Below are 26297 nucleotides of genomic sequence, written 5' to 3'. Positions count from 1 at the left end.
TGAATGAAGCAAAGTCAAGAAATAGCTAGGCTTTATAGTTTTCGCCGAATTGATAGCGCGCTTCACTTGGCCTACTTTTATTTTGAAGTTGCAGGTGAAGATTTAGGCTAGTGAAGTAAACGAAGGGGGGGATCGAAGAAAGAAGATTAAAGCAATCCTACTAGCATGCCCTCATGGTATTCACTGTGGGTTTCTTATCTCAACTGCTTGTTGTGGGGCGAGTTGGTCCAATTAAGGACATAGCCTACGCAAGTTCAAATAGCCAATGTGTGAACAGGTTAGGTATGGGAAAGGAACGGTGAAACTGATCTGCCGATGCCGGGATGTTCAAAAGAAGAAAACAAGAAAGTGAAGAACAAGATGAGGACGATGACGAGGAAGATGATGAAGACGAGGCTGACAGCAGAGGAAGCTCTCTGACGCGCGCCGTTTCTTTCCTCAGCAATTTTATGTCAGGTAGATTTTTGCAATCAAAACATAGTCGTTGCAGTCAAAACGTCTGGTGTTTTCGCTCACTGTCAAGACGGTTCACCAATATAAACTCTCCTGTCGGTCTCCTTTCGTCAAACAGCGGGCTGATTTTGCGGGTCGTTTTGTCAATCTAAAATATTGAATCATGGGTAATTTGAGGCTAACATAGATTTCTGAATTTCAGATAGACTAGTAGATAGTGGGTGCCAGTGCAATCAAATCTGTTGGACTAGTAGGCCTAGGCCTACTGCTTATTTGTGTTCATTTTTAATGACACTTGGGCCTTTTATTTTGTGAACCAACTGTGACTTCAATGCGCCATAATGCGCAAGGAATACGTTTTCTTAAAGTGAGGATGAGAGAATCATCGACATAGTTCAGCCTTAACATAGTTTTACTAACACTGACAAATGCTGTTGACTGTGAGTTATACATGAATTATATTAGAAATTGAGTTACACATAGGTCTATGAACATCTATCAAGTCACCGACAAAACAACGACGGCTTGACATTAGGTGCATTCGAGTTCGGAAACGGCTGACTTCGGCTGACTGCATACGTCAACGAGAGCTTGAGTGTCACCGGGAGGGGCGAAAGTTTTAGGTGCAGATGGTCCCGAACACGATTTTGCAAATTTGACAGACGTGATTCGCGTGAGACCTCGCGGGAGATATCGCGGAATTTGTGTGCATTAAATACAGTATTTAACTTTCATTGTTACTCATTAAAATGAGCATGATGACTGACGAAATAAAGTGATATGAAGTAGTTTAAATAAACCACTGTTATCATACAGTTACAGGCCTGCATTGTAGCACATTAATTAAATATCAAGTGTTTTCCGTGTGTATATGTAACCAACAGCATAAAATAGCAGAATATCAAAACCTTTTCAGTAGGCTAGCCTACCGCTGTTCCAGAAATCACAAATAAGAGGGTATCCCTTCCATATCTGTTAATTTTAGTACCTTCTAACGTAAGGGGCAAAGATTCTGCAACAGAACAAGATGGATCACTTTTGACAAGCTCAGGTGTCATCCCAGACAGCTGGCTGTGCTGATCCTAAAGTGTTAACTGCATCCATCTTGCTCCGCTATAGAATCTTTGGTAAGCAGGCAGAACGAGACCCCTGTCATAATCGTCATGGGGAGATTCCTTCCAAACCTGTTCCAAACGGACCTATCAAGTCCTTGAACTGACGTCATGGGGCGGGATACAGCCAGTTGCATGCACGAAAAGGCAAATGCAGGATTCGACTGCAGGTGTCTTCATCCCGCGAGTTTTGAGTGACGTGACATGGTCGCATTTTTGTGACATGATCACAACTTTTCTTCAAGTCGAACAACACGTCTAACCAGCATGCACTGCATATGACTCAAATTACGTTTCGACTGCATGCGTTTGCAGCCGACTTGACATGTCGAGTGCACCTCTTTTCTCCAGAACTTGTGACGTGATGGTTGGCCTATCCAAACTTTAATAAAGTGGCAACATTTTGCGAAAAAATAATAGGCTATATAATCTCCATGGGATGAACACATAGTTCCATTTATATAGCCTATGGTTAGAATTGGACATGTTTTTTCTCGCAGCTGTTGCGCGTGATTAATGAAGCGAAATATGATGTAAAGTCCATCGTTCGCCTGTCGGTGCGATTCTGATAACCAAATAAATCACATCACTTCAAAGGTGTGATATTCATCTTAGCGGGCGCAGAGGGATAGCTAGGCTACTCGAGAGCGAAGTGGAGCATTTTTTCCAGACAGCACAGAGACCAAAATAACGAGCAATTTATGGACACCGCATGTCACAAGAGCAGCCTGGGTTTGCGATGCATCTTGCTGTAGCCATCACAGATGGTTTCCACCTGCAAAGCGAAGTGTAGGCTATTAATGTGTGGCGAGCGGAATATTTGACTCTTTTCAAGTTTACGTAGAATGGGAGAGTCCGACTATATGGTCGGAAACTTTTATATTGGTCTCATATAGATGGCCCACACCTGGACGTTTCTTATTTTCTATGTCTTTATGATTTATTCTGCCCCTCTCTTCAGATGAAATAGTCTGCACACTATGTTGACAGGAGGCAAAGAAATTACTGAGCGCCATTCAACATTCTGCATATAGGCCTAGTTTTTCAGCCTGTTGTGTTAATAAGGTTATGAGGATATTTGACCGGTCTGAGACTTTACACGGCAGCAGTGGCCTCGTGACCTAAACAGGCTTTCAGGTCTCTTTATCAGTTTAAGTTTGCATTCGATGCACAATTTGATCTTCCCCCATCTAACAAAATAAACACCCTGGTCGCCTTGTCCTTTAGGCCTATACCAGTTTGCAAAGGATGTCTTGTCTATCATATGGACACAATGCAAAGTCAGCTACTAGTGTTTTACAAAAAAAGACTTAACAACAAATTAATAAACCTTTATACTCTAGCAGGTAGTAGCCTACTTTTCCAGAGATATTCTGCGTGGCCATCAAACTCCATTTGCAATATGTAATTTCATTCACTAGAGGTCGCTGTAGCGTAAGTTTTCTATCCTCGTAAACGTCGCATCAGTATGTCGTCGTTCACTGAGCGACAACATGTTGAAATCTGCAGCTTTGGGATTCTAAGGCATCTTTGTGGCACTCTTAATTAATACTACTTTGCCAGGCAACGACATACTTTAATTTTGTATGTAGTAAATGTAGAGCGTTCTTACAACTGGTTGTTGTAGGTTATTTGTTTTGTGAACTTGCTAGAAACATAGCTAACGAATCCTGTCAAGTGTAGCTAACGTTAGCAAACTAGTTTCCAACCAGTAGCCTAGTGAGTTTGTTGGGTAATGTTAACCTTATAGAAGGTGACGTAAAAAGGAAATGATCAGACTTCGGCAAAAGTCGTTACCTTACCACGGATATGATACTTCCGCGTATAATATGTCGTAAACGGTGTTGGTAAACACAGCTGAACACCAGTCTGCTATCTTACTAACGGTAGCGTCTCTCCGCTGTCAGGATTTCTTCAAACTTTGGGTTGTTTTAGAAGAGTCGAGATGCTGAATGTCCCGTCTCAGTCCTTCCCCGCTGTTGGCTCCCAACAACGTGTGGCACCATCAGGACAGTCTCGGAATAAGGTAGGTACTCTTGAAATATGGGCACGATAAGTGAACGAACTTACGCTAGTATTCACTATGTCACCTAAATTAAGCCACTTTTTTTCTCGCAAATCGGACCAGCCCTTGTTCATGTTAACATGTTGGAGTTGGAAGAATATGACAATGAATATGAAATAGGGATTCATATTAATATATGAATATGAAACTCCTTCATGAATTGATGTTAGTTCACGTAAGTGTGTTTATGAGTCACTGTTTCCTCACTTGAGGAGGGGTTGCGTAGCCTATGTTGTGAAACAGCCTTGAATGGGTAGTGGCTTCATTGACTTTTTTCAGTGTAGACGCTCTGGAGAAAAACAGTAGGCTACTTTTTGACGGCCAAGAGTAACATCACTGACTCCACTGAGCCCCGATAGCCTACACCCTCCTTGATTTGAGAAGGAATGTGGTTCGTACCATCATAGACTTTAATTTCAACCCCTAGTGTTGATTGGTGAGAGAAGCATTCAATTGTCTGGTGCTTTGTCCAAATAGTTTTATTGTTTTTTTACAGTCAGAGTCAACATAAAATGAGAAGTCTCCAAGCCTATGAATGCACAGAATAATGTATTACCTTATCGTTGGATGTTGTGTTAGAAAACGTAACCTGGGGCCTATTGCACAAAGCTAGGATAAGGGATTAACCCGGGATATCTTGGTTATCCTGGCTCAATTTATCCGTGATCCAGTTGCACAAAAGCGGGATAGGGGGCAGCAGGATATGTTATGGTATAAGTTACCATGGCGATTTATTCTGTGGAGCTAGCCTGCTCCTGACCAGGCTCACAGCCAAGATAAGTTGATTCTAATGGTAATTACATAATCGATTGGTTCAGCTAGCTGTCATTCAAATGAGACCTCCACATGATTTTTTAAAGAGCTGTAGATTCCATTTATATATTATTTGCAACATGCATTTACTCGCAAAACACAGCAGAATGTCTGCCTAATACCATATGGATGTCATTTAAATTATGGTGGCCTTATAATTAATAACATAGCCTACTCGTTGTTTGCTTCTTTTTAGACAGATGTTTGATGAATAGGCTGCTGTAGTAGTTGATTGGAAGTGGAGGGGACATTTTTCGAAGGTGTTTTGAACTAATTCGGCTTTTAAGACAAATTAAGATACTTTGTGCATCTTTGCGGTGCAAAACGCTTCCAAATGACGTTGCGTGCCGAGACAAGGAAGCTCTCACACACGTGGGTGCATACGTAAATTTGCATTCAGTTGATCTGCCACACCTACTCCCGCTATGTAGGCGTAACAGAAATAATCATGATCCCCCATCCAAAAAAGTAAAACTTTACCTCGTTGTTAGTCTATATCAAAAGCGGTTACTCACTTTGTGTGCAAGACGCTATTTTTCGCGTCTTTTTTATCCCTACCGTGAGTTATTTGGGGAGAAACGAGAACGCGCACACATACCGGATAACTTACACCTGGCTTGATGAATCCGTGTCTGCTTATCCTGGATTGGTCTTTGTGCAACCAATTAAGCCGGTATGCTCTTGTTTTGGATTCAGTGATCGCAGCTCAGTAACTTATCCCGGATATCTTAATTCTGCTTTTGTGCAACGGGCCCCAGGTTTTCTGAAAATAAATTAATAAAAAAATGTGTGTGTTTGTGTAGGTGGCCTTGAAGCCAGGCCACAGTCTGATGGATTGGATCAGACTGACCAAAAGTGGCCGTGACATGACAGGGCTAAGGGGCCGTCTTATTGATGTCACAGAGGAGGAGTTACGGAAACACAACAAAAAGAATGACTGCTGGACATGCATCAGAGGTAACATGAACCACAGGATTGACCAGTAGACTTCAGTTTCACACCCTCTGACATAATGATCTAAGCATAATACTGTATTACAGATATCCTGTATCCTGTCATAGGTTTATTATGATAGCCACTGTGCTCAGTAGTTAGAGCACATCCAGTGTTCTGTTCTTTATCCAATTTATAATACCCCATTTGGAAAACGGAATTTAAATCTGACTGTAATAGAATACACATTTGATATCAATTTTTTTTTAACAATATTAAGTTGTGTCGTCTAGGCCTATTCTATTGCTTTTATTACTGATGTTGAAGGCAGAGGCTTTCTAATGAGAAGACTCAGCACTCAAAGAATCTCCCATGGAAGTGCATGGGGTTAGTTCATAACATCAACATGGCAGTCGTCTACACATATACTGCCCCTTCCGCCGCCAAAAGTTGACGTGTGGATACATTGTGCCAGTCACGTGGTACTGTATGTTGTGAATGCATTGTGCCAGTCACGTGGTACTGTATGTTGTGAATGCATTGTGCCAGTCATGTGGTACTGTATGTTGTGAATACATTGTGCCAGTCACGTGGTACTGTATGTTGTGAATACATTGTGCCAGTCACGTGGTACTGTATGTTGTGAATGCATTGTGCCAGTCACGTGGTACTGTATGTTGTGAATGCATTGTGCCAGTCACGTGATACTGTATGTTGTGAATGCATTGTGCCAGTCACGTGGTACTGTATGTTGTGAATGCATTGTGCCAATCACGTGGTACTGTATGTTGTGAATACATTGTGCCAGTCACGTGTTACTGTATGTTGTGAATACATTGTGCCAGTCATGTGGTACTGTATGTTGTGAATGCATTGTGCCAGTCATGTGTTACTGTATGTTGTGAATACATTGTGCCAGTCATGTGGTACTGTATGTTGTGAATGCATTGTGCCAGTCATGTGGTACTGTATGTTGTGAATACATTGTGCCAGTCATGTGTTGAGATCTCGCAGCTGGAGCGAGGCTGGTGTTGTGAAGCTTTGCATACGTGCAGTTCTCTCCGAATTAGATGCCCAACAAGTGCCCAAGATGCATTGCAGTATTAGCCTGGCCCCATCTGACTTCGTACTTCCGCTCATTTACATTTCTCCGGTATTTTACACTTTAAGCCCGTTTTCTGTATTGCCTAGTATGAAAACGAGTGTTAGACACCGAAATTTCGATGATGGAGCCTGTTTGTGGAATTTGGCAGCTTTAGAATGGAGCTCTGTATGGCTTTAACATTGCTCGCTTTGTGCATGGACTATTCTGTCCTTAAAACACCCCTAAACGTTCGTTTTTAAAAATGTGCAGCTCACCAAGTGGTTACTGGTCTTCAACGATCTTCTATAGTTTAATATAAATGAGGCAATGCTTCTGTTACATTTTGTACATACAATTTTCTATTGGTGCCAGTAATTGTGGGTGACATATTTCTTTGTGAGACTCTCCTGTTTCTTCTCTGAATATATTAGGCTCCCTTCAACATTGGATTTTTACTCATTGTCTGATTGTAGGCTACAGTACTGGCAGGGATATCAGTAGGGCAAGGGCTTTCTCAGTAATGAATGAAGATCCAGTCCCCTCTCCCCTTCGTCCCTCTCAAAAACAGTACTTTAATGTTGCGATGCCCTCATGAGCCTTTTCAGAAGATCATTGTTAACTGCAAAGGGTTGATTAAAAGATCAATTAATCAATCAAAACAAAGATCAATTTATGATTCAACTTTGACCATTTCACTTCTGTTCTCAGTTGTCCCTGACATGACAAGACAAAAACAGTAAATTAAATGACTTCCAGTGTGTGCAATTTCAATCAACAAATGTCAGTGCACTTTACTTTAATCTATATTTAGTGTTTTCTCTCGTCTTTCCCATGTTAAACAATTACCAGGGAAGTTAGTGTCACTTTGTTTACATTACCTTGGTGAAAGAGAAAGTCATAAAATACTTCTGTAAGCACTCTGAGTAACTTACAGAAGTTTAATATAAATGAGGGAATGCTTCTGTTACATTTTGTATAATTTTCTATTGGTGCCAGCAATTGTGACACATTTCTTTGACACTCTCCTATTTCTTCTCTGAATATATTTGGCTCCCAACATTGGATTTTTACTCATTGTTGATCTGATTGCAGCATATCGGAGCTGTAGGCTACAGTTCTGACAGGGATATCAGTAGGGCAAGGGCTTTTTCAGTAATGAATGAAGATGAAGTCCCCTCTCCCCTTCGTGCCTCTCATAAACAGTACTTTATTGTTGCGAGCCTTTTCAGAAGATCATTGTTAACTGCAAAGGCTTGATTAAACTATCAATTAATCAATCAAAACAAAGATCAATTGATGATTCAACTTTGACCATTTCACTTCTGCTCTCAGTTTTCCCTGACATGACAAGACAAAAACAGTAAATTAAATGACTTCCAGTATGACTGGTATTGACCCTATTACTTACGCACCCACTGACTTATCCCCCCCCCCCCCCCCTCTGTCCCTCCCATCGTCTGTCTGTTTTACTCCGTTTCCTCCTCTCTGCTCTCCCCAGCAGCATGTTTTAATATCCTCTGCACCACTACTGTGCAGCTCCATTCATTAGCAGGTCTGTGCCAGTGCGTGTTCTCTGGGTGCGCTGCGCCCATTTGCTACCTAATTGAATTAATCAGGTAAAAAATAAGATTATGCGCCCATAGGCAGACAGGCACTGTTTGTTCCCGGCTCTCATTTCCCCGGAGGGCTAGAGGCACGATGATGAACAGGACACCTGTCAGAAGCCCCCCAGGTCCCTTGCCGGCAGTAATGCATATCCATTAGAGGTGGATGTCACGCCAGACAATGAACACTGCGCCACCTATTTAGGATGTTTATTTTTTCACCTCCAAAGGATTCTAGTGGCCAGTAATACAAGGGAGTGGCACTGTAGCTCACTGAAACAAGGCCGTGCTGTAAAACCTTGTTCAATTTACACAGGCTTTGAAGGGAACATTATGAGGGTTGTCCTTGTATACAGACATAATGAGGGGATTTGGACACCACATGCAAAAGAGACTAGAAGCCTGTATACAAATGAGCAGTCTTGTTTGGTGTTGCATGGTTGAAGGGCAGCAAAAAGCCCACTTTTCTTCAATTGTACTTACATTACACAACTAGCATAAACACAGAGAATTGCAGCGCTTTGTAATCCTTTTTCAAAAGTGCTCTAAGCGGTTTGTAAGCTTTTTGTGGTCACATACAGCAAACATTCTCATTATCCACTAGCTGCCTGTGCCCTTCGTACACTGTAAAGTAAGTCTCTGTAGACAGCCAAGGCTCCAAACAGAATTGCATAAAAAAAATAGCCTGGTGCAGCCCGGACCATCCTGTAAGTAGATTTATAGATGATGATGATTATGATGATGACGGATGATGATTAGGGTTGGGTATCGAGAATCGAGAATCGATGGGAACCGGGACTAGCTTTCCAATTCTCCCGGAATCGTTCAAAAGTTTAAATTTCAATTCCTAGTATCGATTCCCAGTCCGTGAACTGGAAGAAGAAGCCGCTAAACACCAACAAAGAAGGTGTTTGCATAACCGAGATGAGGCAACAAGAAGACGATTTATATTGTAGTTGAAAACAGCCCTGTGAGAAATGTATAGTAAATGTCATTCAGAAAGACCGTTGGTTAGCTAGCTCATTCAAAATATCCAAACTTTTTTTACCCTGCCTTTTACAAGAATCGGAATCGAGAATCGTTAGGAACCGGAATCGAAACAAGGAATCGAAATCGGAATCGGAATCGTTCAAATTCAAACGATACCCAACCCTAATGATGATACAGTATAGATTGTATGTCATTAATGTCCTGTTATGGTAAGGGAATGATAAACAACTTTTTGATTTGGCCAGGCAGTGTTGGCCCCTTCCGACCAGTGCTCAGGCTTTTTTCCACTGATATATTGCCTACAGTTTTTTTATATATATATTATCATTATTTGATGTTGCCCGCTGCTGATGATTTAACTTGTAGTGATCACCCAATCAGAACACAAGGAACCAGTCACCGGAAAATTACTCCCAATGTGCAGGATGGCGCCTTGCAAGGCAGCCTCCACCATTGTGTGTGTGTGTGTGTGTGTGTGTGTGTGTGTGTGGTGTGTGTGGTGTGTGTGGTGTGTGTGGTGTGTGTGGTGTGTGTGGTGTGTGTGGTGTGTGTGGTGTGTCGCACATTGTATGCTCGGAGGAGTGGAAAAATCACTAAATAAAATGATTTATGATTTCCTCTGGTGTCACCTATGGCCATGTGCTGAATGAAACTTGCATGGTCTATCTCTGCTCTGAGAACCTTTCTGGGGGGTATTCCAAGTACGTGGTTTAGTGATAAACCTGGATAAGTTAACTCTGAGTAAGTGGTAAACCTCCTACAACAAGAGCCCTATGGCCTTGTTTTAATAGGGGAATAAAGCCATACAGCTCTTCTATTAGGAGGTTTACCACTTACTCTGAGTTAACTTACCCAGGTTTGTCAATATTGTGTTGGTACACACCTCAGCCCTGCCCTGTTGCTGGCATTACCAACCAGTGATAGCAAGTGGCCTACACTTGTCTCCCAGCAGAGGGCGCTAGTCTCACACCCTTGAGTTATGGACGCTCTGCACCCTGGAAACCAAACCAGTCCTTGTTTAATGTGCCTGTTTTTCTGTCTGCCTTTTGACACACTGGAAATGTCGGCCATTAACACACTCTCTCCATTACTGGCAAAACCAAGTGGCATGCTTGAGAGCGGCGCGCTGCACAGAACGGAGGAGATGCCAGAAATAGATCCTACAGTACGAGCAGAATAGACTACAGTGCGTCACCTGTGGCTCTGCTCCTATCACGTCGAGAGTGACTGAAATGTCACGGCAGACGAACTGCATTGTCCGCTCTTTGTTGTCATGAGGACGCGTAACCTTTTTGCCAGTTTGGATGATTGGGGTCTCTGTGCAGCTTAGTGCCTTTGGGCTTGGTGCTGGTTGTCCCTCCCAGAGGACTAGATGTGGCTAGATGAGAATTCTGTTTCTTATCTGCCCTTTTTTTTTTGATTCAGTGCTGGTGTGGCTCAGTGGTTCTCCGCCTACTTAATTTAAAGACAGTTTGAAATATGCCAGATAAAGGAGGATATGTTGCTGCCTGGTTTTGGGTGCTGAATTTCAGTCGTATGTGTCTCGCTTGTCAATTGAATGAATATTGAATTATAAAGTCTGTGAAACTGAAAGTGTGTGTGTGTGTGTGTGTGTGTCAGGTATGGTGTATAATATCACCGCATACATGGACTTCCATCCTGGAGGTGAGGAGGAGCTGATGCGGGCGGCGGGTATCGACGGCACTGACCTGTTTGACCAGGTAAGCTCCCAACACCTACTGCCCACCCAGCACACAACACCTCTGGGAGCCACATCCTGGATGTCAGTCATCTAAATTATCGTTTTCTTACACTTATAATATACATTTTTAATGCATTTTCTTATCACATAGACACTGTATTAGCAGTTGTTGAGGTGTTCACACAGATTATGTCTGCATGCACCTTTGAGTGAGTCGAGAGAATCATCGATCAGGTCACTAATTAAAAGTGTTGTGCACGTTCACACTTTTCAATAACTAGTTCAAAGTTCAGTTCACACAAGTGAACTGTTCATGTTCATAGTTCACCATTTTTGATTTTGAACTAGTTCAATGTTCAGTTCATTTTAATGAGAATCTGAACTTGTTTTTCAAATTACTTCAATAATTATTCCTACGAACTTGTTTTTTCAGTGCAGGTGGACACAATGTGCACAGAAATTTTAAGTTTTTATCGTCTGTGACTGCGTCTTTGCTAGACAATGAGAAATATGTCGGTAAATAACCGTAAGTAGAGCCACTGTCAACGTCTCCCAATGCATTTCAATGGAGCCGTAAGGTGAAGTTGACAGACTTGTGCGGAGCTACTGCACTGTCATTGGCCCATCTGCGTTCGATGGGCGGGACTTAGCCAAAGGTGAAATTCATAATACTTTGTCCATACTGCACACTTTATTATCTGTTGAGGTGTTCGCAGGTGACGTTATTGTGTGCATGCGTGGATAGATTCAACAATAGGATTACTAATTATTACTAATAAGTATTCGTTGTTTTTATTATATGCACCGTATTGGTAGTTGTTGAGGTGTCCACGGGTAACATTGTAACATCCTTGTGTGCGTGTGAGTGGATGGAGATTTATTAATCGGGTTACTGATGATATAACGCGTCAATGGTGGTTTCCTGTCGCTTGGCCCCTCGGCTCCGTGGTGAGCGCGTCCCATTCTCCTGCGCCACCAGGCGTATGTCCTAGTGTCCCCGTCACCTAATCAGTGCTGGCCTTCACAGGATGCTGCCTCCGATGGCTGCTGTGGCGAGAGAGGAAGTGTCGATGCCTTCAGGCTTGTTAGGTTGTGTTGAACAACTGGGCCTACAGAAGCGCCTCAACACCTGTGATCACCTGTGGGCATCTGAACACCTGCGGTCATCAACACCTGACCAAAAAAAATGGAAGGAGAAGGAGAGGGAGAGGGAGAAGGAGAGAGAGAGAGAGAGAGAGAAAGAAAGAAGGAGAGTGAGAGGACATCAGTTTTGTAAGCTCGTTGCCTGATGGTCACCAGTTCTCATATTTTCTCTCTAGTTTGATTGACGGTCTCATTTCATTTGTCCTCATCTGTCACCAGAGTCTCTCTCTCTCTCTCTCTCTCTCTCTCTCTCAAGGCTATTTCTCCCTGGTTCTTTGATTCAAGGCTTATCCAAGGTTTTTAATTAAAGGATGAAGCAGCCCTCTCAAACCATTCCCACAGAAGCTTTATGTTAAACGTTTAATTAAGCATATTTACTGTAACTGTATTGTTCAGCACTAAAGACAGACACAAGGCAAGGATTTTATTCATAACAAACTGGATGTCTCCAATAAGGTGGCACCACAAAAAGATTTCGAAGTTTCATCACCAGGTGCTTGTGAAGCATTTTCTATAATGCATCACTTTAAAGTTTGTTTGCTTGCTGTTTTTTTGTGGTACTGATATTACAGCATAATAACAGTTGCATCTTAGCATGTGGTCTAGGGGGCAAACATGATTGTTGTCCAAAGCAAACATAAAAAAAAAAAAAAAACCTCCTGGTCATCATGAAATTCTTCACTATACTTAATTAGACTCTGAAATAATAGAATATGTGAACTTTACCCTCAAATTGATATTGTAGTAAGATGTAAACTAACTAGTATGTAATCTAAATGTAATCTAGTATTTATTAATAGTAATTGCTAAATCATGGATGACGCAACATGTCACAGCTCTGCCTTCATGTTTTCCTATTGTGTGCATTTGTAGAGGATGTTGGTATAGAGAGAAAGCACATAGACTGTATATACATAGAGTATGTACTGTATATACATGCGTATATGAGTCTTCCCTCTACAGTATACAAACATCCTCTCTCTCTCTCGCTCGCTTTCTTTCTCTCTGCCTCTCTCTTTCTGAAAATGTCTCTCTTTCTCTCTCTCTGAAAATGTCTCTTTCTCTCTCTCTCTCTCTCTCTTTTCTCCCTCTCTCTCTCCCTCCATCTCTCAGGTGCACCGCTGGGTGAACTATGAGTCGATGCTGAAGGAGTGTCTGGTGGGCAGGATGGCCACTAAGGTCAGCGTTGGAATCAAAGGTGAGATTCGCAGCATGTGTGTTGCTCTCGACCCCATGGACCTCACACACACACACACACACACACACACACACACTCATCCACTCCATGGGAAACACACATACACAATCATCCACTCCATGGGAAACATACATACACACACCTCACTCACACTGTGGGACACAGCCTTTCTTTCTTTCTTTCTTTCTTTCTTTCTTTCTTTCTTTCCTTCTTTATTTCTTTCTTTCTTTCTTTCTCTCTCTCTCTCTCATCACATTCCTATCCCTATGGGACACACATTACACAATCATCATGCTCCTATCTCACACACTCTCACACCGGACACACCGGACACACACACACACACACACACACACACACACACACACACACACACACACACACACACACACACTCATCATGCTCCTATCACACACACATGCTCATTCCACTCCATATTGAGTGTGTGTGTTGAAGACTGGGGCCATGCCACTGAGTGTGTGGCCGCTAATGTCCGGCGTGAGCCTGCTGTGTGTGTTAGATCAGCGCTGATGGTGTATTGATTTCTCTCCCGTTGTGTTTTTGTGTTGTGCAGCTCCGTCCACGAAGGAGGAAAAGACCCAAGTAAATGGTATGTGGGGAGAGCAGAGCTCCATTATTTCACTGCTGTGAGTGTGTGTGAGTGTGAGTGTGAGTGTGAGTGTGAGTGTGAGTGTGAGTGTGAGTGTGAGTGTGAGTGTGTATTTTGAATGGGTGCACTTTGAAAAAAAAAAAAAGAAATCAGAGTTTAGACTATGGATGAAAATATTTCTGCTGTAGCCTAAACTATTTTGCACTGCAGCATTTTAGCCACAGGTGGAATAGTTTTGATGATACTGCAGTTCACAACCACCAAGCACATTTGTTTCACAGTTCAGAAATAGTCAAAATAGTGTAGACTACATTTCAGCACTCCATGAATTTATGCAGAAGTAGTCACCTGTGTAGTTCAGCTGCTTAATCTAATTGCAATGTAATGGCCATGATCTATAGATTCTATATCTTCCTATTTCGGGACAGTCTGGGCTGCCCAAGTCTTGGAAAGTCTTATGTGATTATATTTGCATATGTCTTATGTCAGCCTTTACATTAATGAATTAATTTATTGCATTGTTTATTGCATTAATGTGAAGCATCCAGGCAGAAATATATACTCATATCTATGTCAGTGGGATCGTCTGGGATCTGGCCATATAAGAGCCATGATGGTGGGATACTCTATGGCTACGCAATTTACACAAATGTGTAGTTTACTTTAGACTACATTTTAATTTCGCCCCTGAATCGGAGACCTTGCAAGAAGAATGTGTGGCATTTTCCAAACCGGATTACTGGGGAACCATGTATTGCACAGAGACTTGCTTTACATCCTCATATTCTGCTGTTTATGGTGATCTAGGCCTACGGATTGCCATGCGTTCAATGAAGAATTCATCAGTATAGTCACTGAGAGCAGTGGGTGCATACAGCTGTGTGCAGAGTGCAAATACCATTTTATTGTTAATTCATTACATTTCATTCAAGTCCGTTGTCAATATTCTCGCAAACCATTTATCCCAGCGCTGTGCTGTCAGAGTGTGTGCACGCATCCCTCATGAGGTGATTAATCATCTGTATGTGAGTGATGTACATGTTTCTATAGGAGACTTGTCAGTAGGAGTGTGTGTGTGTGTGTGTGTGGCTCCATTTCCCTCCGTGTCCTTCCCTGCTTTGTCTCTGTCTCTGCTTCATTGGCGCTGTATCAAAGCATGGAGAGTGCTGTCATGCTGCACTAACCTGGTCAAGGAACAGGAACTATTAGCAGGATAGATGGATGAGGATGGTAAAATAGAATTCTCTCTCTCTCTCTCTCTCTCTCTCTCTCTCTTTCTGTATAAGTATATATTAAAAAATGTGCTCATCTCGTTCTCCTGCTCTTTATCTCTCTCTGTCTGTCTGTCTCTGTTTTGAAAAATGTATGGTGTTACGGTGTTGCAAATTCTGTTCTGTTTACTCTTTTGCACATTTTGCACATATTGATTGAGGGTTTTGTTAGTTCTTTTCACTCTCTCAGTCTGCCTCTCTCTCTCTCTCTCTCTCTCTCTCAAATCAAATCAAATCAAATCAAATATTGCTTTATTGGCATGAATGTGTCAAGTCATTGTTGCCAAAGCTACAAGAATAACATGTTAATAATAATAACATAATAATCTCTCTCTCTCTCTCATAGGTCTGGCTCCACCACCTTCTCCTGCTCCTCCTCCTCCATTTCCCACTGCTGCGCCTCCTCCATTTCCCACTGCTGCGCCTCCTCCACCCAAAGACACGAGGCCTCGGTAGGTAGAGATCAGAGGATGGATAGACACTTTGGTCAGGTGTCTCTCCTCCACCCGTCTGTCCGCCCCACCCATTTTTCTCCTCCACTACCGTAATTTCCCGACTATTAGCCGCGGCTTATACATTGATTTTGCAATATTTCTTCAGCTATGAGGTTAATACATGGGGACAGTTAATATGGTATTAATATAGTTTTGTTTCTTTTAATTTGCATAAAACACTGTCCTGCGGCTTATACACAATGCGGCTTATATGCGGGAAATTACTGTAGATCAATTTAATCTGACACAAGTGGAGAGAGACCTTGTACTTGTTTTATAAAATGGTGTGAAATGACAGTAATATTTGTTTATTGTGACGTTTCTTGCGACAGTATGTCGTTGAACAAAAACAGTTACCTCGACCGGTCTAACCATCCCTAGCCTGCGCCCCTACAGTATGTAACAGTCTGCCACATTCTGAGGTATGCTTTTATCAGGCGACTAGTTTAGGCATCATCTTCTCATTCATCTAGATGGTCTGTTCGTATGAGGACAGATGAACACACAACACCGGCCATTCAGGAAGGCCCCAGTGTACAGTAATTTCCCGCATATAAGCCGCATTGAGTATAAGCCGCAGGACAGTATTTTATGCAAGTTTAAAGAAACAAAACCATATTAACACTGTATTAACTGCCCCCCTGTATTAACCTCATAGCGGAAGAAATTTTGCAAAATCAATGTATAAGCCGCGGCTGATAGTCGGGAAATTACGGTAGTTCTATTCTCCAGGGAAGAGCACACAAATGATAGCTAAGCCTCCATAGCATGACATTACCATCTAGATCACCAAATGACACCTGTTAGCATGTTAGCAAGCTGCAAGCAGTATTCCGTGTGGGGTTTGCAATGTTTTCCATGCATTTTAGCATCGGCCCCAGTTTGGCATTAATGAATATCACAGCTTAAAAGATTGTCCTTGTGTGTGGCAGGTACGACTGGTTTCAGACAGACACCACGGTTAATATTGTGGTCTACACCAAGAGAAAGGTAAGTGGCTCATGTATTTGAATGGCTTCAGTATTAGCCTGCTGGAGTGTCAGGTGCTATCTAGCTACTCACTTAGGATTCACAAACGCGTTCAGACACGGCCATTCATCTCGCAGCTACAGACACACACACACACACACACACACACACACACAGAGAGAGGCACACACTGGCACACATCCTCCCCATGGCAGTTCATTAGGTTCTCTCCATCCTATTTCTCACTCATCCTCATCTGTCTGTCTATGTGTGTGCCCTTGTCTTTCTTTCTTTCCTTATTTCGTTCTTGCCTTTCTTTCATCCTCTCTTTCTCTACGTTGTTCTCCCTCTCTCCTTGTCTCAGATTCCTGCGTCCGGCAGTGCCGTTGTAGACCTGATAAATGGTGCTCTACGGATTGAGGTTGTTCTGGGAAAGATGTCTTATCTCCTGCATTGGCGTGAGTACCCCGAACACACACACACACATACATGTACACACACACACACAGAACTGGAGCTCTAATTGAACTCTTTATTGTTGGCAGGTCTCCCACAAGAAGTGGAGGAGCGTGTTGGCAGTAAGTAATAAGAGATACAAGTACGTGTGTGTGTGTGTGTGTGTGTGTGTGTGTGTGTGTGTGTGTGTGTGTGTGTGCTGATATGAGCCTCTCAAACGTAGATGTAAACAGGTAGTCCAAAAAGGAATATGGGACAATAGGAACTGTGCATCAATGCCTGCCGATGTAAATGTAGCCTTGGACAGCTTCAGGCTCATAGATTCGGTCTCCATAGTACCAAACACATTTTTGAGAGAGAGAGAGAGTATGTGTGTGTGTATGTGTGGTGGTAGAGTGGAATGGAGAGAGTGAAAGGCTTCTGGCAAGGACCTTTCAGCATATTGTTCTGTCTTTTTTGAACAAGCTTAAAAAAGACTGTGTGTGTGTGTGTGTGTGTGTGTGTGTGTTAGTTCACACAGCCAGTGCGGTGGGGAAGATTCAGGTGGTGTTGTGGAAGAAGGACAAGGCTAAGTGGTCAGAGCTGGGGGAACATCTGGACGCCCATAATACCTTTGAGCGCCAAAAAGACCGCGGTGAGTCAGTCCTCCTGTACACACACACACACACACACACACACACACATACAGTACATACACACACACACACACACACACACACACACATACACATACACACACACACACACACACACACACACACACACACACACACACACACACACACACACACACACACACACACACACACACACACACACACACACTTAGCCATCACCCTCTTCAGTGTTCAGAGCTGTGCTTGATAATGTGAAATGCTGACAGTCCCGACTTTCAGAGCTGATCACAAGGGGACAGAAACAAGCATAGAAATCAATTCTCCATCCGCAATGAGTGTGAGCGTGCGCTGGGAAGACATCCACAGGGTGCTATTGCGCTCAGATGCTTCTTCGTGGATGCAGACAGACTGCAGAATGTGTTCCCTCTGATTGGTGTTATTGTCCAGCCTCGGATATCTTGAGCAGGCTGCTGTTTGTCACAGTGTGTTTGTGTCGTTGTGCACGTTGTGCCCCACACACACACACACACACACAGCACACTCCCCCCACCCCCTCCCTACAAATGCACACTTCCCCCACACACATACACTGCCCCTTAACCCTCCAGCCCCTACATACATACAGTACGCCATTATTATTATTACTCATCTGGTGTAGATGCCTCCGGTTGTTATTCTCTATGTGTGATTTCTCCTCTTCCTCCTAAACGCAGAGATCCGCTACCGCAAGTGTGTGCTCCTCGCCAAGACGGAGGTGACGCACGACACCAGGCTCTTCTGTTTACAGCTGCCCCCTGGGACACACATGCAGGTGCCCGTGGGCAGACACGTCTACCTCCGTGCCTCGGTCCAAGGTAAGCAGCCGCCCCCCGAGTACCGCCCGACAGGAACTGATGTCAGTGGGCGAAGTGACCACAGCAGGATATGAGATGACACAACAATAGAGGGGATTCGACTTGACGTAGCCGTCTTAAGACGCCTGCAAAACGTGATTGTTTCTGAGATTCTGGTGCGTTTTCAAACCCCCACTGTGCATACGGCATGGTTGAAAACGTATCAGAATCTCAGACATGATCACGTTTGCAGTCGTCTTTAGATGGCTACGTCAAGTCGAATCCCCCCATCCTCAGGTTATTCACTGCAGTAGTGTGACCCAGCATGTCCTCACGCTGTCCCCCTGCCCCCCTCCCCCTCCCCCCTCCCAACAGACAGTGATGTGGTGAAGCCCTACACCCCAGTGGACCACACCCTGCTGCCTGACTGCCCAGCCGCCGAGGGAGACAGCGCTCACAGGCTCTTCCTCATGATCAAGGTGTACCCAGATGGCCTGCTCAGCTCCCATGTGGACGGCCTCAGAATAGGTAAGTGGGCTGCGTGGTTGCGTTAGCCTTCATTGCGTGTGTGTGTGTTTGGTTTTGTGTGAGAGTGCACCTGCGTGTGTGTCTGCGCACATAATTCAGCTGTTATTCGGAGGCATTGAAAGAGAAAAGCACCTCTAATTGGAAACCTTTTTGCACAGAGCCAGCGGCTAAAAGGCCAGAGCAGGTTTGTTCAGCATATGTCCGGCCCAGCTCAATGTCTTGCTTTGGAAATATGGCCCAGCTTCATTTTTAATTGAAAAGCCCTGCCATATACTATGAATTACAGCCAAAAAATGAATTTGAAATTCATTCGGCGCAGCTGGTTGGGCTACTTCCTATCTGTTCGTCCACTGCATCCTAAGAAGGCGTTCCTTGCCCATGGGTCTGCTGCGCTAGCTCCATATGGTCTCCTCCATGGGTCTCCTCCATGGGTCTCCTCCCTTGCGCTAGCTAGCTCCATGGGTCTCCTCCCTTGCGCTCGCTCCATGGGTCTCCTTCCTTATGCTCGCTCCATGGGTCTCCTTGAGCTAATGGGCTCTATGCACGAAAGGCTCTAATACGCTCATTTCTTTTACGGCGGAGCAACAACCCAACCGGATCCGTGTAAACACTAATTACATAGCAATAGTGGCAGGTTCAAACCATAGACTGTAAAAAATAGGTTCAAACACACCTGGCTCCGCCGGAAAAGAAATTAGCGTATTAGAGATTATTTTGGTGCATTTCTCTGCAGGACCATTGTGTCTAACAAAAGGAAAAGAGGGGCTACTGGAGACACTACAGTTATTTCCTGACTATTAGCCGAGGCTTATACATTGATTTTGCTAAATTTCCTCCGCTATGAGGGGGGCAGTTAATATGGTTTTGTTTCTTTTAACTTGCATAAAACACTGTCCTGCGGCTTATACACTGTACAGTAATTTCCTGTGTGTTAGCCTCGTGTTTTATGGGTTTCATCAGGTCCCTCTCAACAGGTGGGTTAATCGAGCATCATGCAGTCTGCATTCATAATCTAGGTGCTTCATTTTATACACCTGTGGAAATAGACCTGATGAAACCCGTGAATAAGCCACAGCACAGAGTTTCATGCAAGTTAAAAGAAATAAAACCATATTGATACCACATTAACTGCCATATACTAACCTCATAGCTGAAGAAATTTAGCAAAATCAATGTATCAGCCACGGCTACTAGATGGGAAATTACAGTACATGAAGGACTGTCCATATATTTATCTTCTGATGATTTCAGAACTATTCTATGAATTGGCTCAGGATAGGAGGTCGTCTGTCCCATTCAGGCCATGCGCTCTGTTTGAGGAGTGGAGATCTGGTCTGATGTCCTTGTATCATATGCGTGTACAGCCATCATGTCTGATCTAGCCAGTGCCATTCATGTCTGATCCAGCCAGTGCCATTGATTATGGAGGAAGTGAATTGTCTCCGCATACAGAACACTGAATGAGTCACTTACATTCCCAGGGTAACCTGCCCGTCAGAGGTCTCATTGGCTTTTGAAGATGATGATTAAACGTCTTCTCTCTCCCTCTCCCTCCCTCTCTCTCCCTCTCTCCCTCTCTCTCTCTCTCTCCCGTCCACTCTGTTGATCTGCTCTTGCACCAGGGCTAAAGGCGATGCATCAATTATGGGACAGGAGATTGCCAAGTAGCCAAGATGGATTGTGTAATTAGTTTCTAAGTTTAGTCAGACTGAAAGGACAAATCCTGTACAAAACATTACCTACTGGCTTTTTCGTTTATTTTTTCTCTCTCTCTCTCTGTCCCAGACTCCTAATTTCATGAGTAAGTGGTTGAAGTCGTTGTGACATTGAAACACTGGAATTTGCTCTTTCTTGGAGACTTGGAGTGCTCCGCTTAAAGATCATTTTATTGTGAGCAGAGAGCACAGGCTCTGACCATCACGTCTGCTTGACCCTTCAAATATTTAGCCTTCAAGGAGCAGATAGAATAAATCGTGTGTGTGTGTGTGTGTGTGTGTGTGTGTGTGAAGGGGGGGGGGGGGGGGGGGGGTTCTATTGTTCCCCCTCCCAGAGGAAAGGTGTGACACATCCGACGAAACACAACCCTGACCAGCACCAGTGTGGCCTGCAGACCGGGAGGTCAGCGGGCAGTGTGTGTGTGTGTGTGTGTGTGTGTGTGTGTGTGTGTGTGTGTGTGTGTGTGTGTGTGTGTGCTGGTCCTGCTAGGTGACACCCTGTCCTCATAAGTGTGTGTGTGTGTGTGCTGGTCCTGCTAGGTGACACCCTGTCCTCATAAGTGTGTGTGTGTGTGTGCTGGTCCTGCTAGGTGACACCCTGTCCTCATAAGTGTGTTTATCTCCCTCAACAATGGAATTCTCTTCTCTGATTGGCTGATGGGGTGGCCATTAACTTCGTATAACCTGCTACCTTTGAAGTAGTTCCCGTAACACACTTAATATTAATTCGCCAAACTCGTTGCGAAGTTTAAATGAACTGTCACGTAGCATCCAAGCTGAAATACAGACGTGCAGAACCATAGTAACATTGTAGCATATGACGGAGGTGGATTGTAGCTAGTTGGATGCCATGTAGACTATAAAAGTAGCGATCTTTCAAAGTTAAAGTTAATCAGAATCCTGGGATATGGCCGCTTGACAACGGGAGAGATAGAACTAACGACTGGCTTTTGGCCGTAGCAACCAGCCATTTAGAACTAACGACTGGCCTTTGGCCATAGCAACCATCCATTTTAGAACTAGTAACGGCAGTTTTGTCCTGCAAGTAGAAAGTTGATATGTGGCGGAAAGTAGTCCCATAGTCAAGACAGTTTTAGCGATGTTAACGGACGCAACGGTGGAATAAAACTATGTTCTAAATATACAGGTTATGAATGCAAACGGGAGATAAGCGGGATAACGGCCTTCGAGGTCGACCGGTTCGATGGAAATAATGGCACGGCGGAGGTAACTCCGTCTCCGTGCTTCGCACGTCGCCGGAGTTCTAGACCTCCACCTAGCCATTATTTCCATCGAACCGGTCACCTCGTCGGCCGTTATCCCTTACGTGTGTGTGTGCTGGTCCTGCTAGGTGACACCCTGTCCTCATAAGTGTGTGTGTGTGTGTGCTGGTCCTGCTAGGTGACACCCTGTCCTCATAAGTGTGTGTGTGTGTGTGTGTGTGCTGGTCCTGCTAGGCGACACCCTGTCCTCATAAGTGTGTGTGTGTGTGTGCTGGTCCTGCTAGGTGACACCCTGTCCTCATAAGTGTGTGTGTGTGTGTGTGTGTGTGTGTGTGTGTGTGCTGGTCCTGCTAGGCGACACCCTGTCCTCATAAGTGTGTGTGTGTGTGTGTGTGTGCTGGTCCTGCTAGGTGACGCCCTGGCGGTGAGCAGCCCTGAGGGTCCCTTCAGCCTGCGCGTCCTGCGTGGCATCACCCATCTGTACCTGCTGGCGGCGGGCACGGGCTTCACTCCCATGGCACGACTCATCCACGCGGCCCTGACCGACCTGCCCACACTCAGGTGAGACAGCGCCCGCTCATCGGCGTTTACCAACCCTCTTCCGACGCGACTAAGTAAGGGATAATCAACGACGCGCCGTGCGTTTATAGGAAAATAATGCACGTTCGAAGTGGTAATAAGGACCCGACGCTGCAGGCGGAGGGGACTTTACACTTCGATAAGTGCATTATTTTCCTATAAGTGCACGGCGCGGAGTTGATTATCCCGCTTATACCACTGCTACGATCACTTTCGTTTATATTGCCGCTGTCTTAGATAGAACGTTGTTGTTTTTACCATTACATTGAGTTTGGCGAATTAATATTCAAGTGTAATGAGCCCAAAAGTAGGGAACTACTTCATAGCCGTGCGGTATATAGAAAAATAATGCACGTTCCAAACAGTGCATCACAATAGGACATTTGACCAAGCAGTGGTATAATGCAGGATGTCCTTGCTGGAATATCGGTCGTCGGAATCACTAAGTGCAGGCGCTAATGGAACCAACGATTTGTCTCGTGAATTACGCCACTAATAACGCACGGAATGGTACCAAACCTCTACAGTAATTTCCAGTGTATTAGCCACATTGTGTATTAGCTGCTGGACAGTGTTTTAATGCAAGTTAAAAGAAACAAAACCATACCATATTAACTGCTCCAATGTTTTAACCTCATAGCTGAACAATTTTTGCAAATCAGTGCATAAGCCGCGGCTAATAGTTGGGAAATTACAGTAGAGTGGTATAATTAGGGTCTCTACTCATAAAAGGAGGCATTGCAAAGTTTGTAAGTACACCAGGAGTTTATCTACATAAATAGCACATGCTTGATGGCTTCTACTCTCTGCTGCTACCACTACCACTGCGCCAATGTCACTCACACATCATGACGTCAGGTGTGTGTGTGTGTGGACAGGTGAGTTACGTCGACACAGCGGTAGTGGTAGTGGGGTAATTTACGAGATCCATCGTTGGTTCCATTAGCACCTGCACCAAGCCATTAGCTGATAGTGCCAAGTCGTCCAATGTTCGACCAAAGGGGAAAAAAACGCTTCTGGGAAATGACTCCAAACCATCCCTTTTAAAAGCACCATGCAGACCTAGCTAATTAGGATCAGAATTCCCTCCACTTGTCATTAGCCAGCGCTGTTCAGAGTTCTGCAGAGGAGTTCCTCCTGAGTCCCCTCCTTCAGGAAAAACACTTGCAGAAACTCATCTATTCCCACTGCCATCAAAATATTAAATAAACAATGACAACCCCTTACTGCCCCCCCCCCTCCTCTCCTTCCTTCTTTTAGATGGTCATTGCATTAGGGATTCTTTATTTATTACACTGTATTGATTGATTGCACTAGTCACTTTCCACTATTTCAAGTCTGCTGTTTCTTTGTGTTTAGCCTGTCTGTGTGCTGTTGTTGATGTTGAATCAAGCTGAAGACAATTTTCTGACATGTCAGATAATAAAGTTTTGCTGATTCTGATTCGGTTCCACTATGGTGCAAAGGAGATTTAAAAGCTATAGACAGTGCAGCAGAGAAGTTCCTCTCTTCTTTGGCCTGTGCCACAGTAGACACGCAGACATGCCAGGAGAGGTCAATAGCTTTGCTGCAGTGGGAATCAAAGTCCCTTTCATTTCTGTATTGCATGTAAAGCATTGAGACGGATATTGGCTGACGACGTGACGGGCGCGTTCTCCAAAGACACTTTTCAGACATCTTGACTAAGCCCTACGCTCTAAGCTCTGTTGATACCCTTTAGTGAACTGTTACAGACACTTAGAGGGCATCTCAGGATTGTGTCATCACCAAACATTAGTAAACATGACACTAGTAGTTACCAAATGAGCTTACATGTCTGCTGGGGGAAAACAAAGCTCTGTCTGTGTGTCTGTGTGCAGAGGACTAGCGATTAAAAGTGAGGTCTTTTTGAAGCCTGGCATTTGCGTAGGTCTTTTATCCCAGCAGTCCGAGGCATTTCTTCAGTGCTCAGCGTTTTTCTTTCTTTCCCCCCTCTCATTATAGTCCCCTGTCACCACATCCTCCATTATAAGCCGTGTGAATATGTTTGCCAGCGGTGTGCCTTAACACAAGCTGTGTCATTTAGCGTGGTGTCAGCCAGCCAGACTGCAGGCATGCTGTTATTTGTCCATAGCCGCCCATGTTGTGGATCATTACGGGTGGGCAAGTCCTTAGGCTTTGGCTTCGTGAAACGACTATCAGGTTGGCATTTTACTGGACAGTGGCACTGTTGTTGCTATGACAACAACAAGTGTGCGGCCAAATTTTGGCCCCCCGGCAACACAAAATAAAATAACTTCAATTATGCATGTGATCCACAGGAAAACCCAGCTGATGTTTTTCAACCGTCAGGAGAGAGACATCCTCTGGCACTCGCTATTAGACCAACTGGCTGCCGAAGACCCCAGGTGGGTTTTGTGTGTGTGTGTGTGTGTGTGTGGTGTGTGTGTGCATGGATATGAGTCATAGGGTACGTGTCTCCTGTATTTATTCCTGCAAAACTCATTGTTAAAGCTCTCTGAATTGTATTTTATTTGCTATTCTGTAAATAGATTTGTGTTGCTTTGCCAAAGAGGTATTGACTGCAGGCAGCCAAATCACTGTAGTTCACCTGAGGATGTGTATATGGAGCTGATTAGTTAGTGGTGTATGGAGCAGATTATTTAGTGGTGTATGGAGCAGATTATTTAGTGGTGTATGGAGCAGATTAGTTAGTGGTGTATGGAGCAGATTATTTAGTGGTGTATGGAGCAGATTAGTTAGTGGTGTATGGAGCAGATTAGTTAGTGGTGTATGGAGCAGATTAGTTAGTGGTGTATGGAGCTGATTAGTTAGTGGTGTATGGAGCAGATTAGTTAGTGGTGTATGGAGCTGATTAGTTAGTGGTGTATGGAGCAGATTATTTAGTGGTGTATGGAGCAGATTAGTTAGTGGTATATGGAGCAGATTAGTTAGTGGTATATGGAGCAGATGAGTTAGTGGTATATGGAGCAGATTAGTTAGTGGTGTATGGAGCAGATTAGTTAGTGGTGTATGGAGCTGATTAGTTAGTGGTGTATGGAGCAGATTAGTTAGTGGTATATGGAGCAGATTAGTGTTATATGGAGCAGATTAGTTAGTGGTATATGGAGCAGATGAGTTAGTGGTGTATGGAGCAGATTAGTTTGTGGTATATGGAGCAGATTAGTGTTATATGGAGCAAATTAGTTAATGGTGTATGGAGCAGATTAATTAGTGGTGTATGGAGCAGATTAGTTAGTGGTGTATGGAGCAGATTAGTTAGTGGTATATGGAGCTGATACTGTATGTAGCAAGACGATGACAACATCTAAGCCACACACTGAAGCTTGTATTTTGGTTAAGCTTTTGTTCAAATCTACACACCTATCACAACTGAAAAAATGTAAGGTTAATTTATCAAATGTTATGTTAAAGTATTAAAACACTCTGCATATGTCATCTGGTATAGGCTAATTGACACGACTAGCTAGCCCACAGGTGTCAAACTCAAGGCCCGCGGGCCAAATGCGGCCCGCCACATCATTTCATATGGCCCGCGAGAGCTTACAGGGTCTGATACAGTAGCCTATGTGGCCCGCGAGAGCTTTAAAGGTCTGATACAGTTTTTGCGTATAGGCAATACACTGCAATACAATGCACGCACGTGAGACTGACAGGGAGGCAACATCAACCACCTTCCTCTATGATCAGTGTAACTGGCTACATCGGATGTGATAGCAACGCGAACGTGTGAAAACAAAATAGACCAGTATTCTAAATAGTGGTGGGCCGTTATCGGCGTTAACGTGCTGCGTTATCGTGCAACTCTTATCGGGCGATAAAAAAAATATCGGCGTTAATCTATTCTCAAAGTTGGGCTGGGAGCTGGGTCTATACCACGCAAGCTATGATCACTTTCACCTTGA

At 43.9% G+C, this 26297-nt stretch overlaps 1 protein-coding gene across 1 annotated transcript in view; it reads left to right on the top strand.

The window, feature by feature from the left end:
• The first annotated feature begins 302 nt into the window (after positions 1 to 302).
• LOC134083091 (cytochrome b5 reductase 4) overlaps positions 303 to 26297 on the top strand; it is a 30874-nt gene continuing 4879 nt past the window's right edge. Inside the window, exons 1-15 of the mRNA XM_062539222.1 lie at positions 303 to 456; positions 3473 to 3591; positions 5247 to 5400; positions 10675 to 10775; positions 13013 to 13097; positions 13672 to 13707; positions 15325 to 15430; positions 16405 to 16462; positions 16806 to 16899; positions 16987 to 17019; positions 17409 to 17531; positions 18228 to 18368; positions 18723 to 18875; positions 22224 to 22374; positions 24693 to 24779. Coding sequence (XP_062395206.1) covers positions 324 to 456; positions 3473 to 3591; positions 5247 to 5400; positions 10675 to 10775; positions 13013 to 13097; positions 13672 to 13707; positions 15325 to 15430; positions 16405 to 16462; positions 16806 to 16899; positions 16987 to 17019; positions 17409 to 17531; positions 18228 to 18368; positions 18723 to 18875; positions 22224 to 22374; positions 24693 to 24779 — 1574 coding nt within the window. The 5' untranslated portion in view covers positions 303 to 323. The remainder of the gene's footprint in view (positions 457 to 3472; positions 3592 to 5246; positions 5401 to 10674; positions 10776 to 13012; positions 13098 to 13671; positions 13708 to 15324; positions 15431 to 16404; positions 16463 to 16805; positions 16900 to 16986; positions 17020 to 17408; positions 17532 to 18227; positions 18369 to 18722; positions 18876 to 22223; positions 22375 to 24692; positions 24780 to 26297) is intronic.

This window comes from Sardina pilchardus, chromosome 6 (genome assembly GCF_963854185.1).
Source record: "Sardina pilchardus chromosome 6, fSarPil1.1, whole genome shotgun sequence".
NCBI lineage: Eukaryota > Metazoa > Chordata > Actinopteri > Clupeiformes > Clupeidae > Sardina > Sardina pilchardus.
This window is presented reverse-complemented; position numbering and strand designations above follow the sequence as displayed.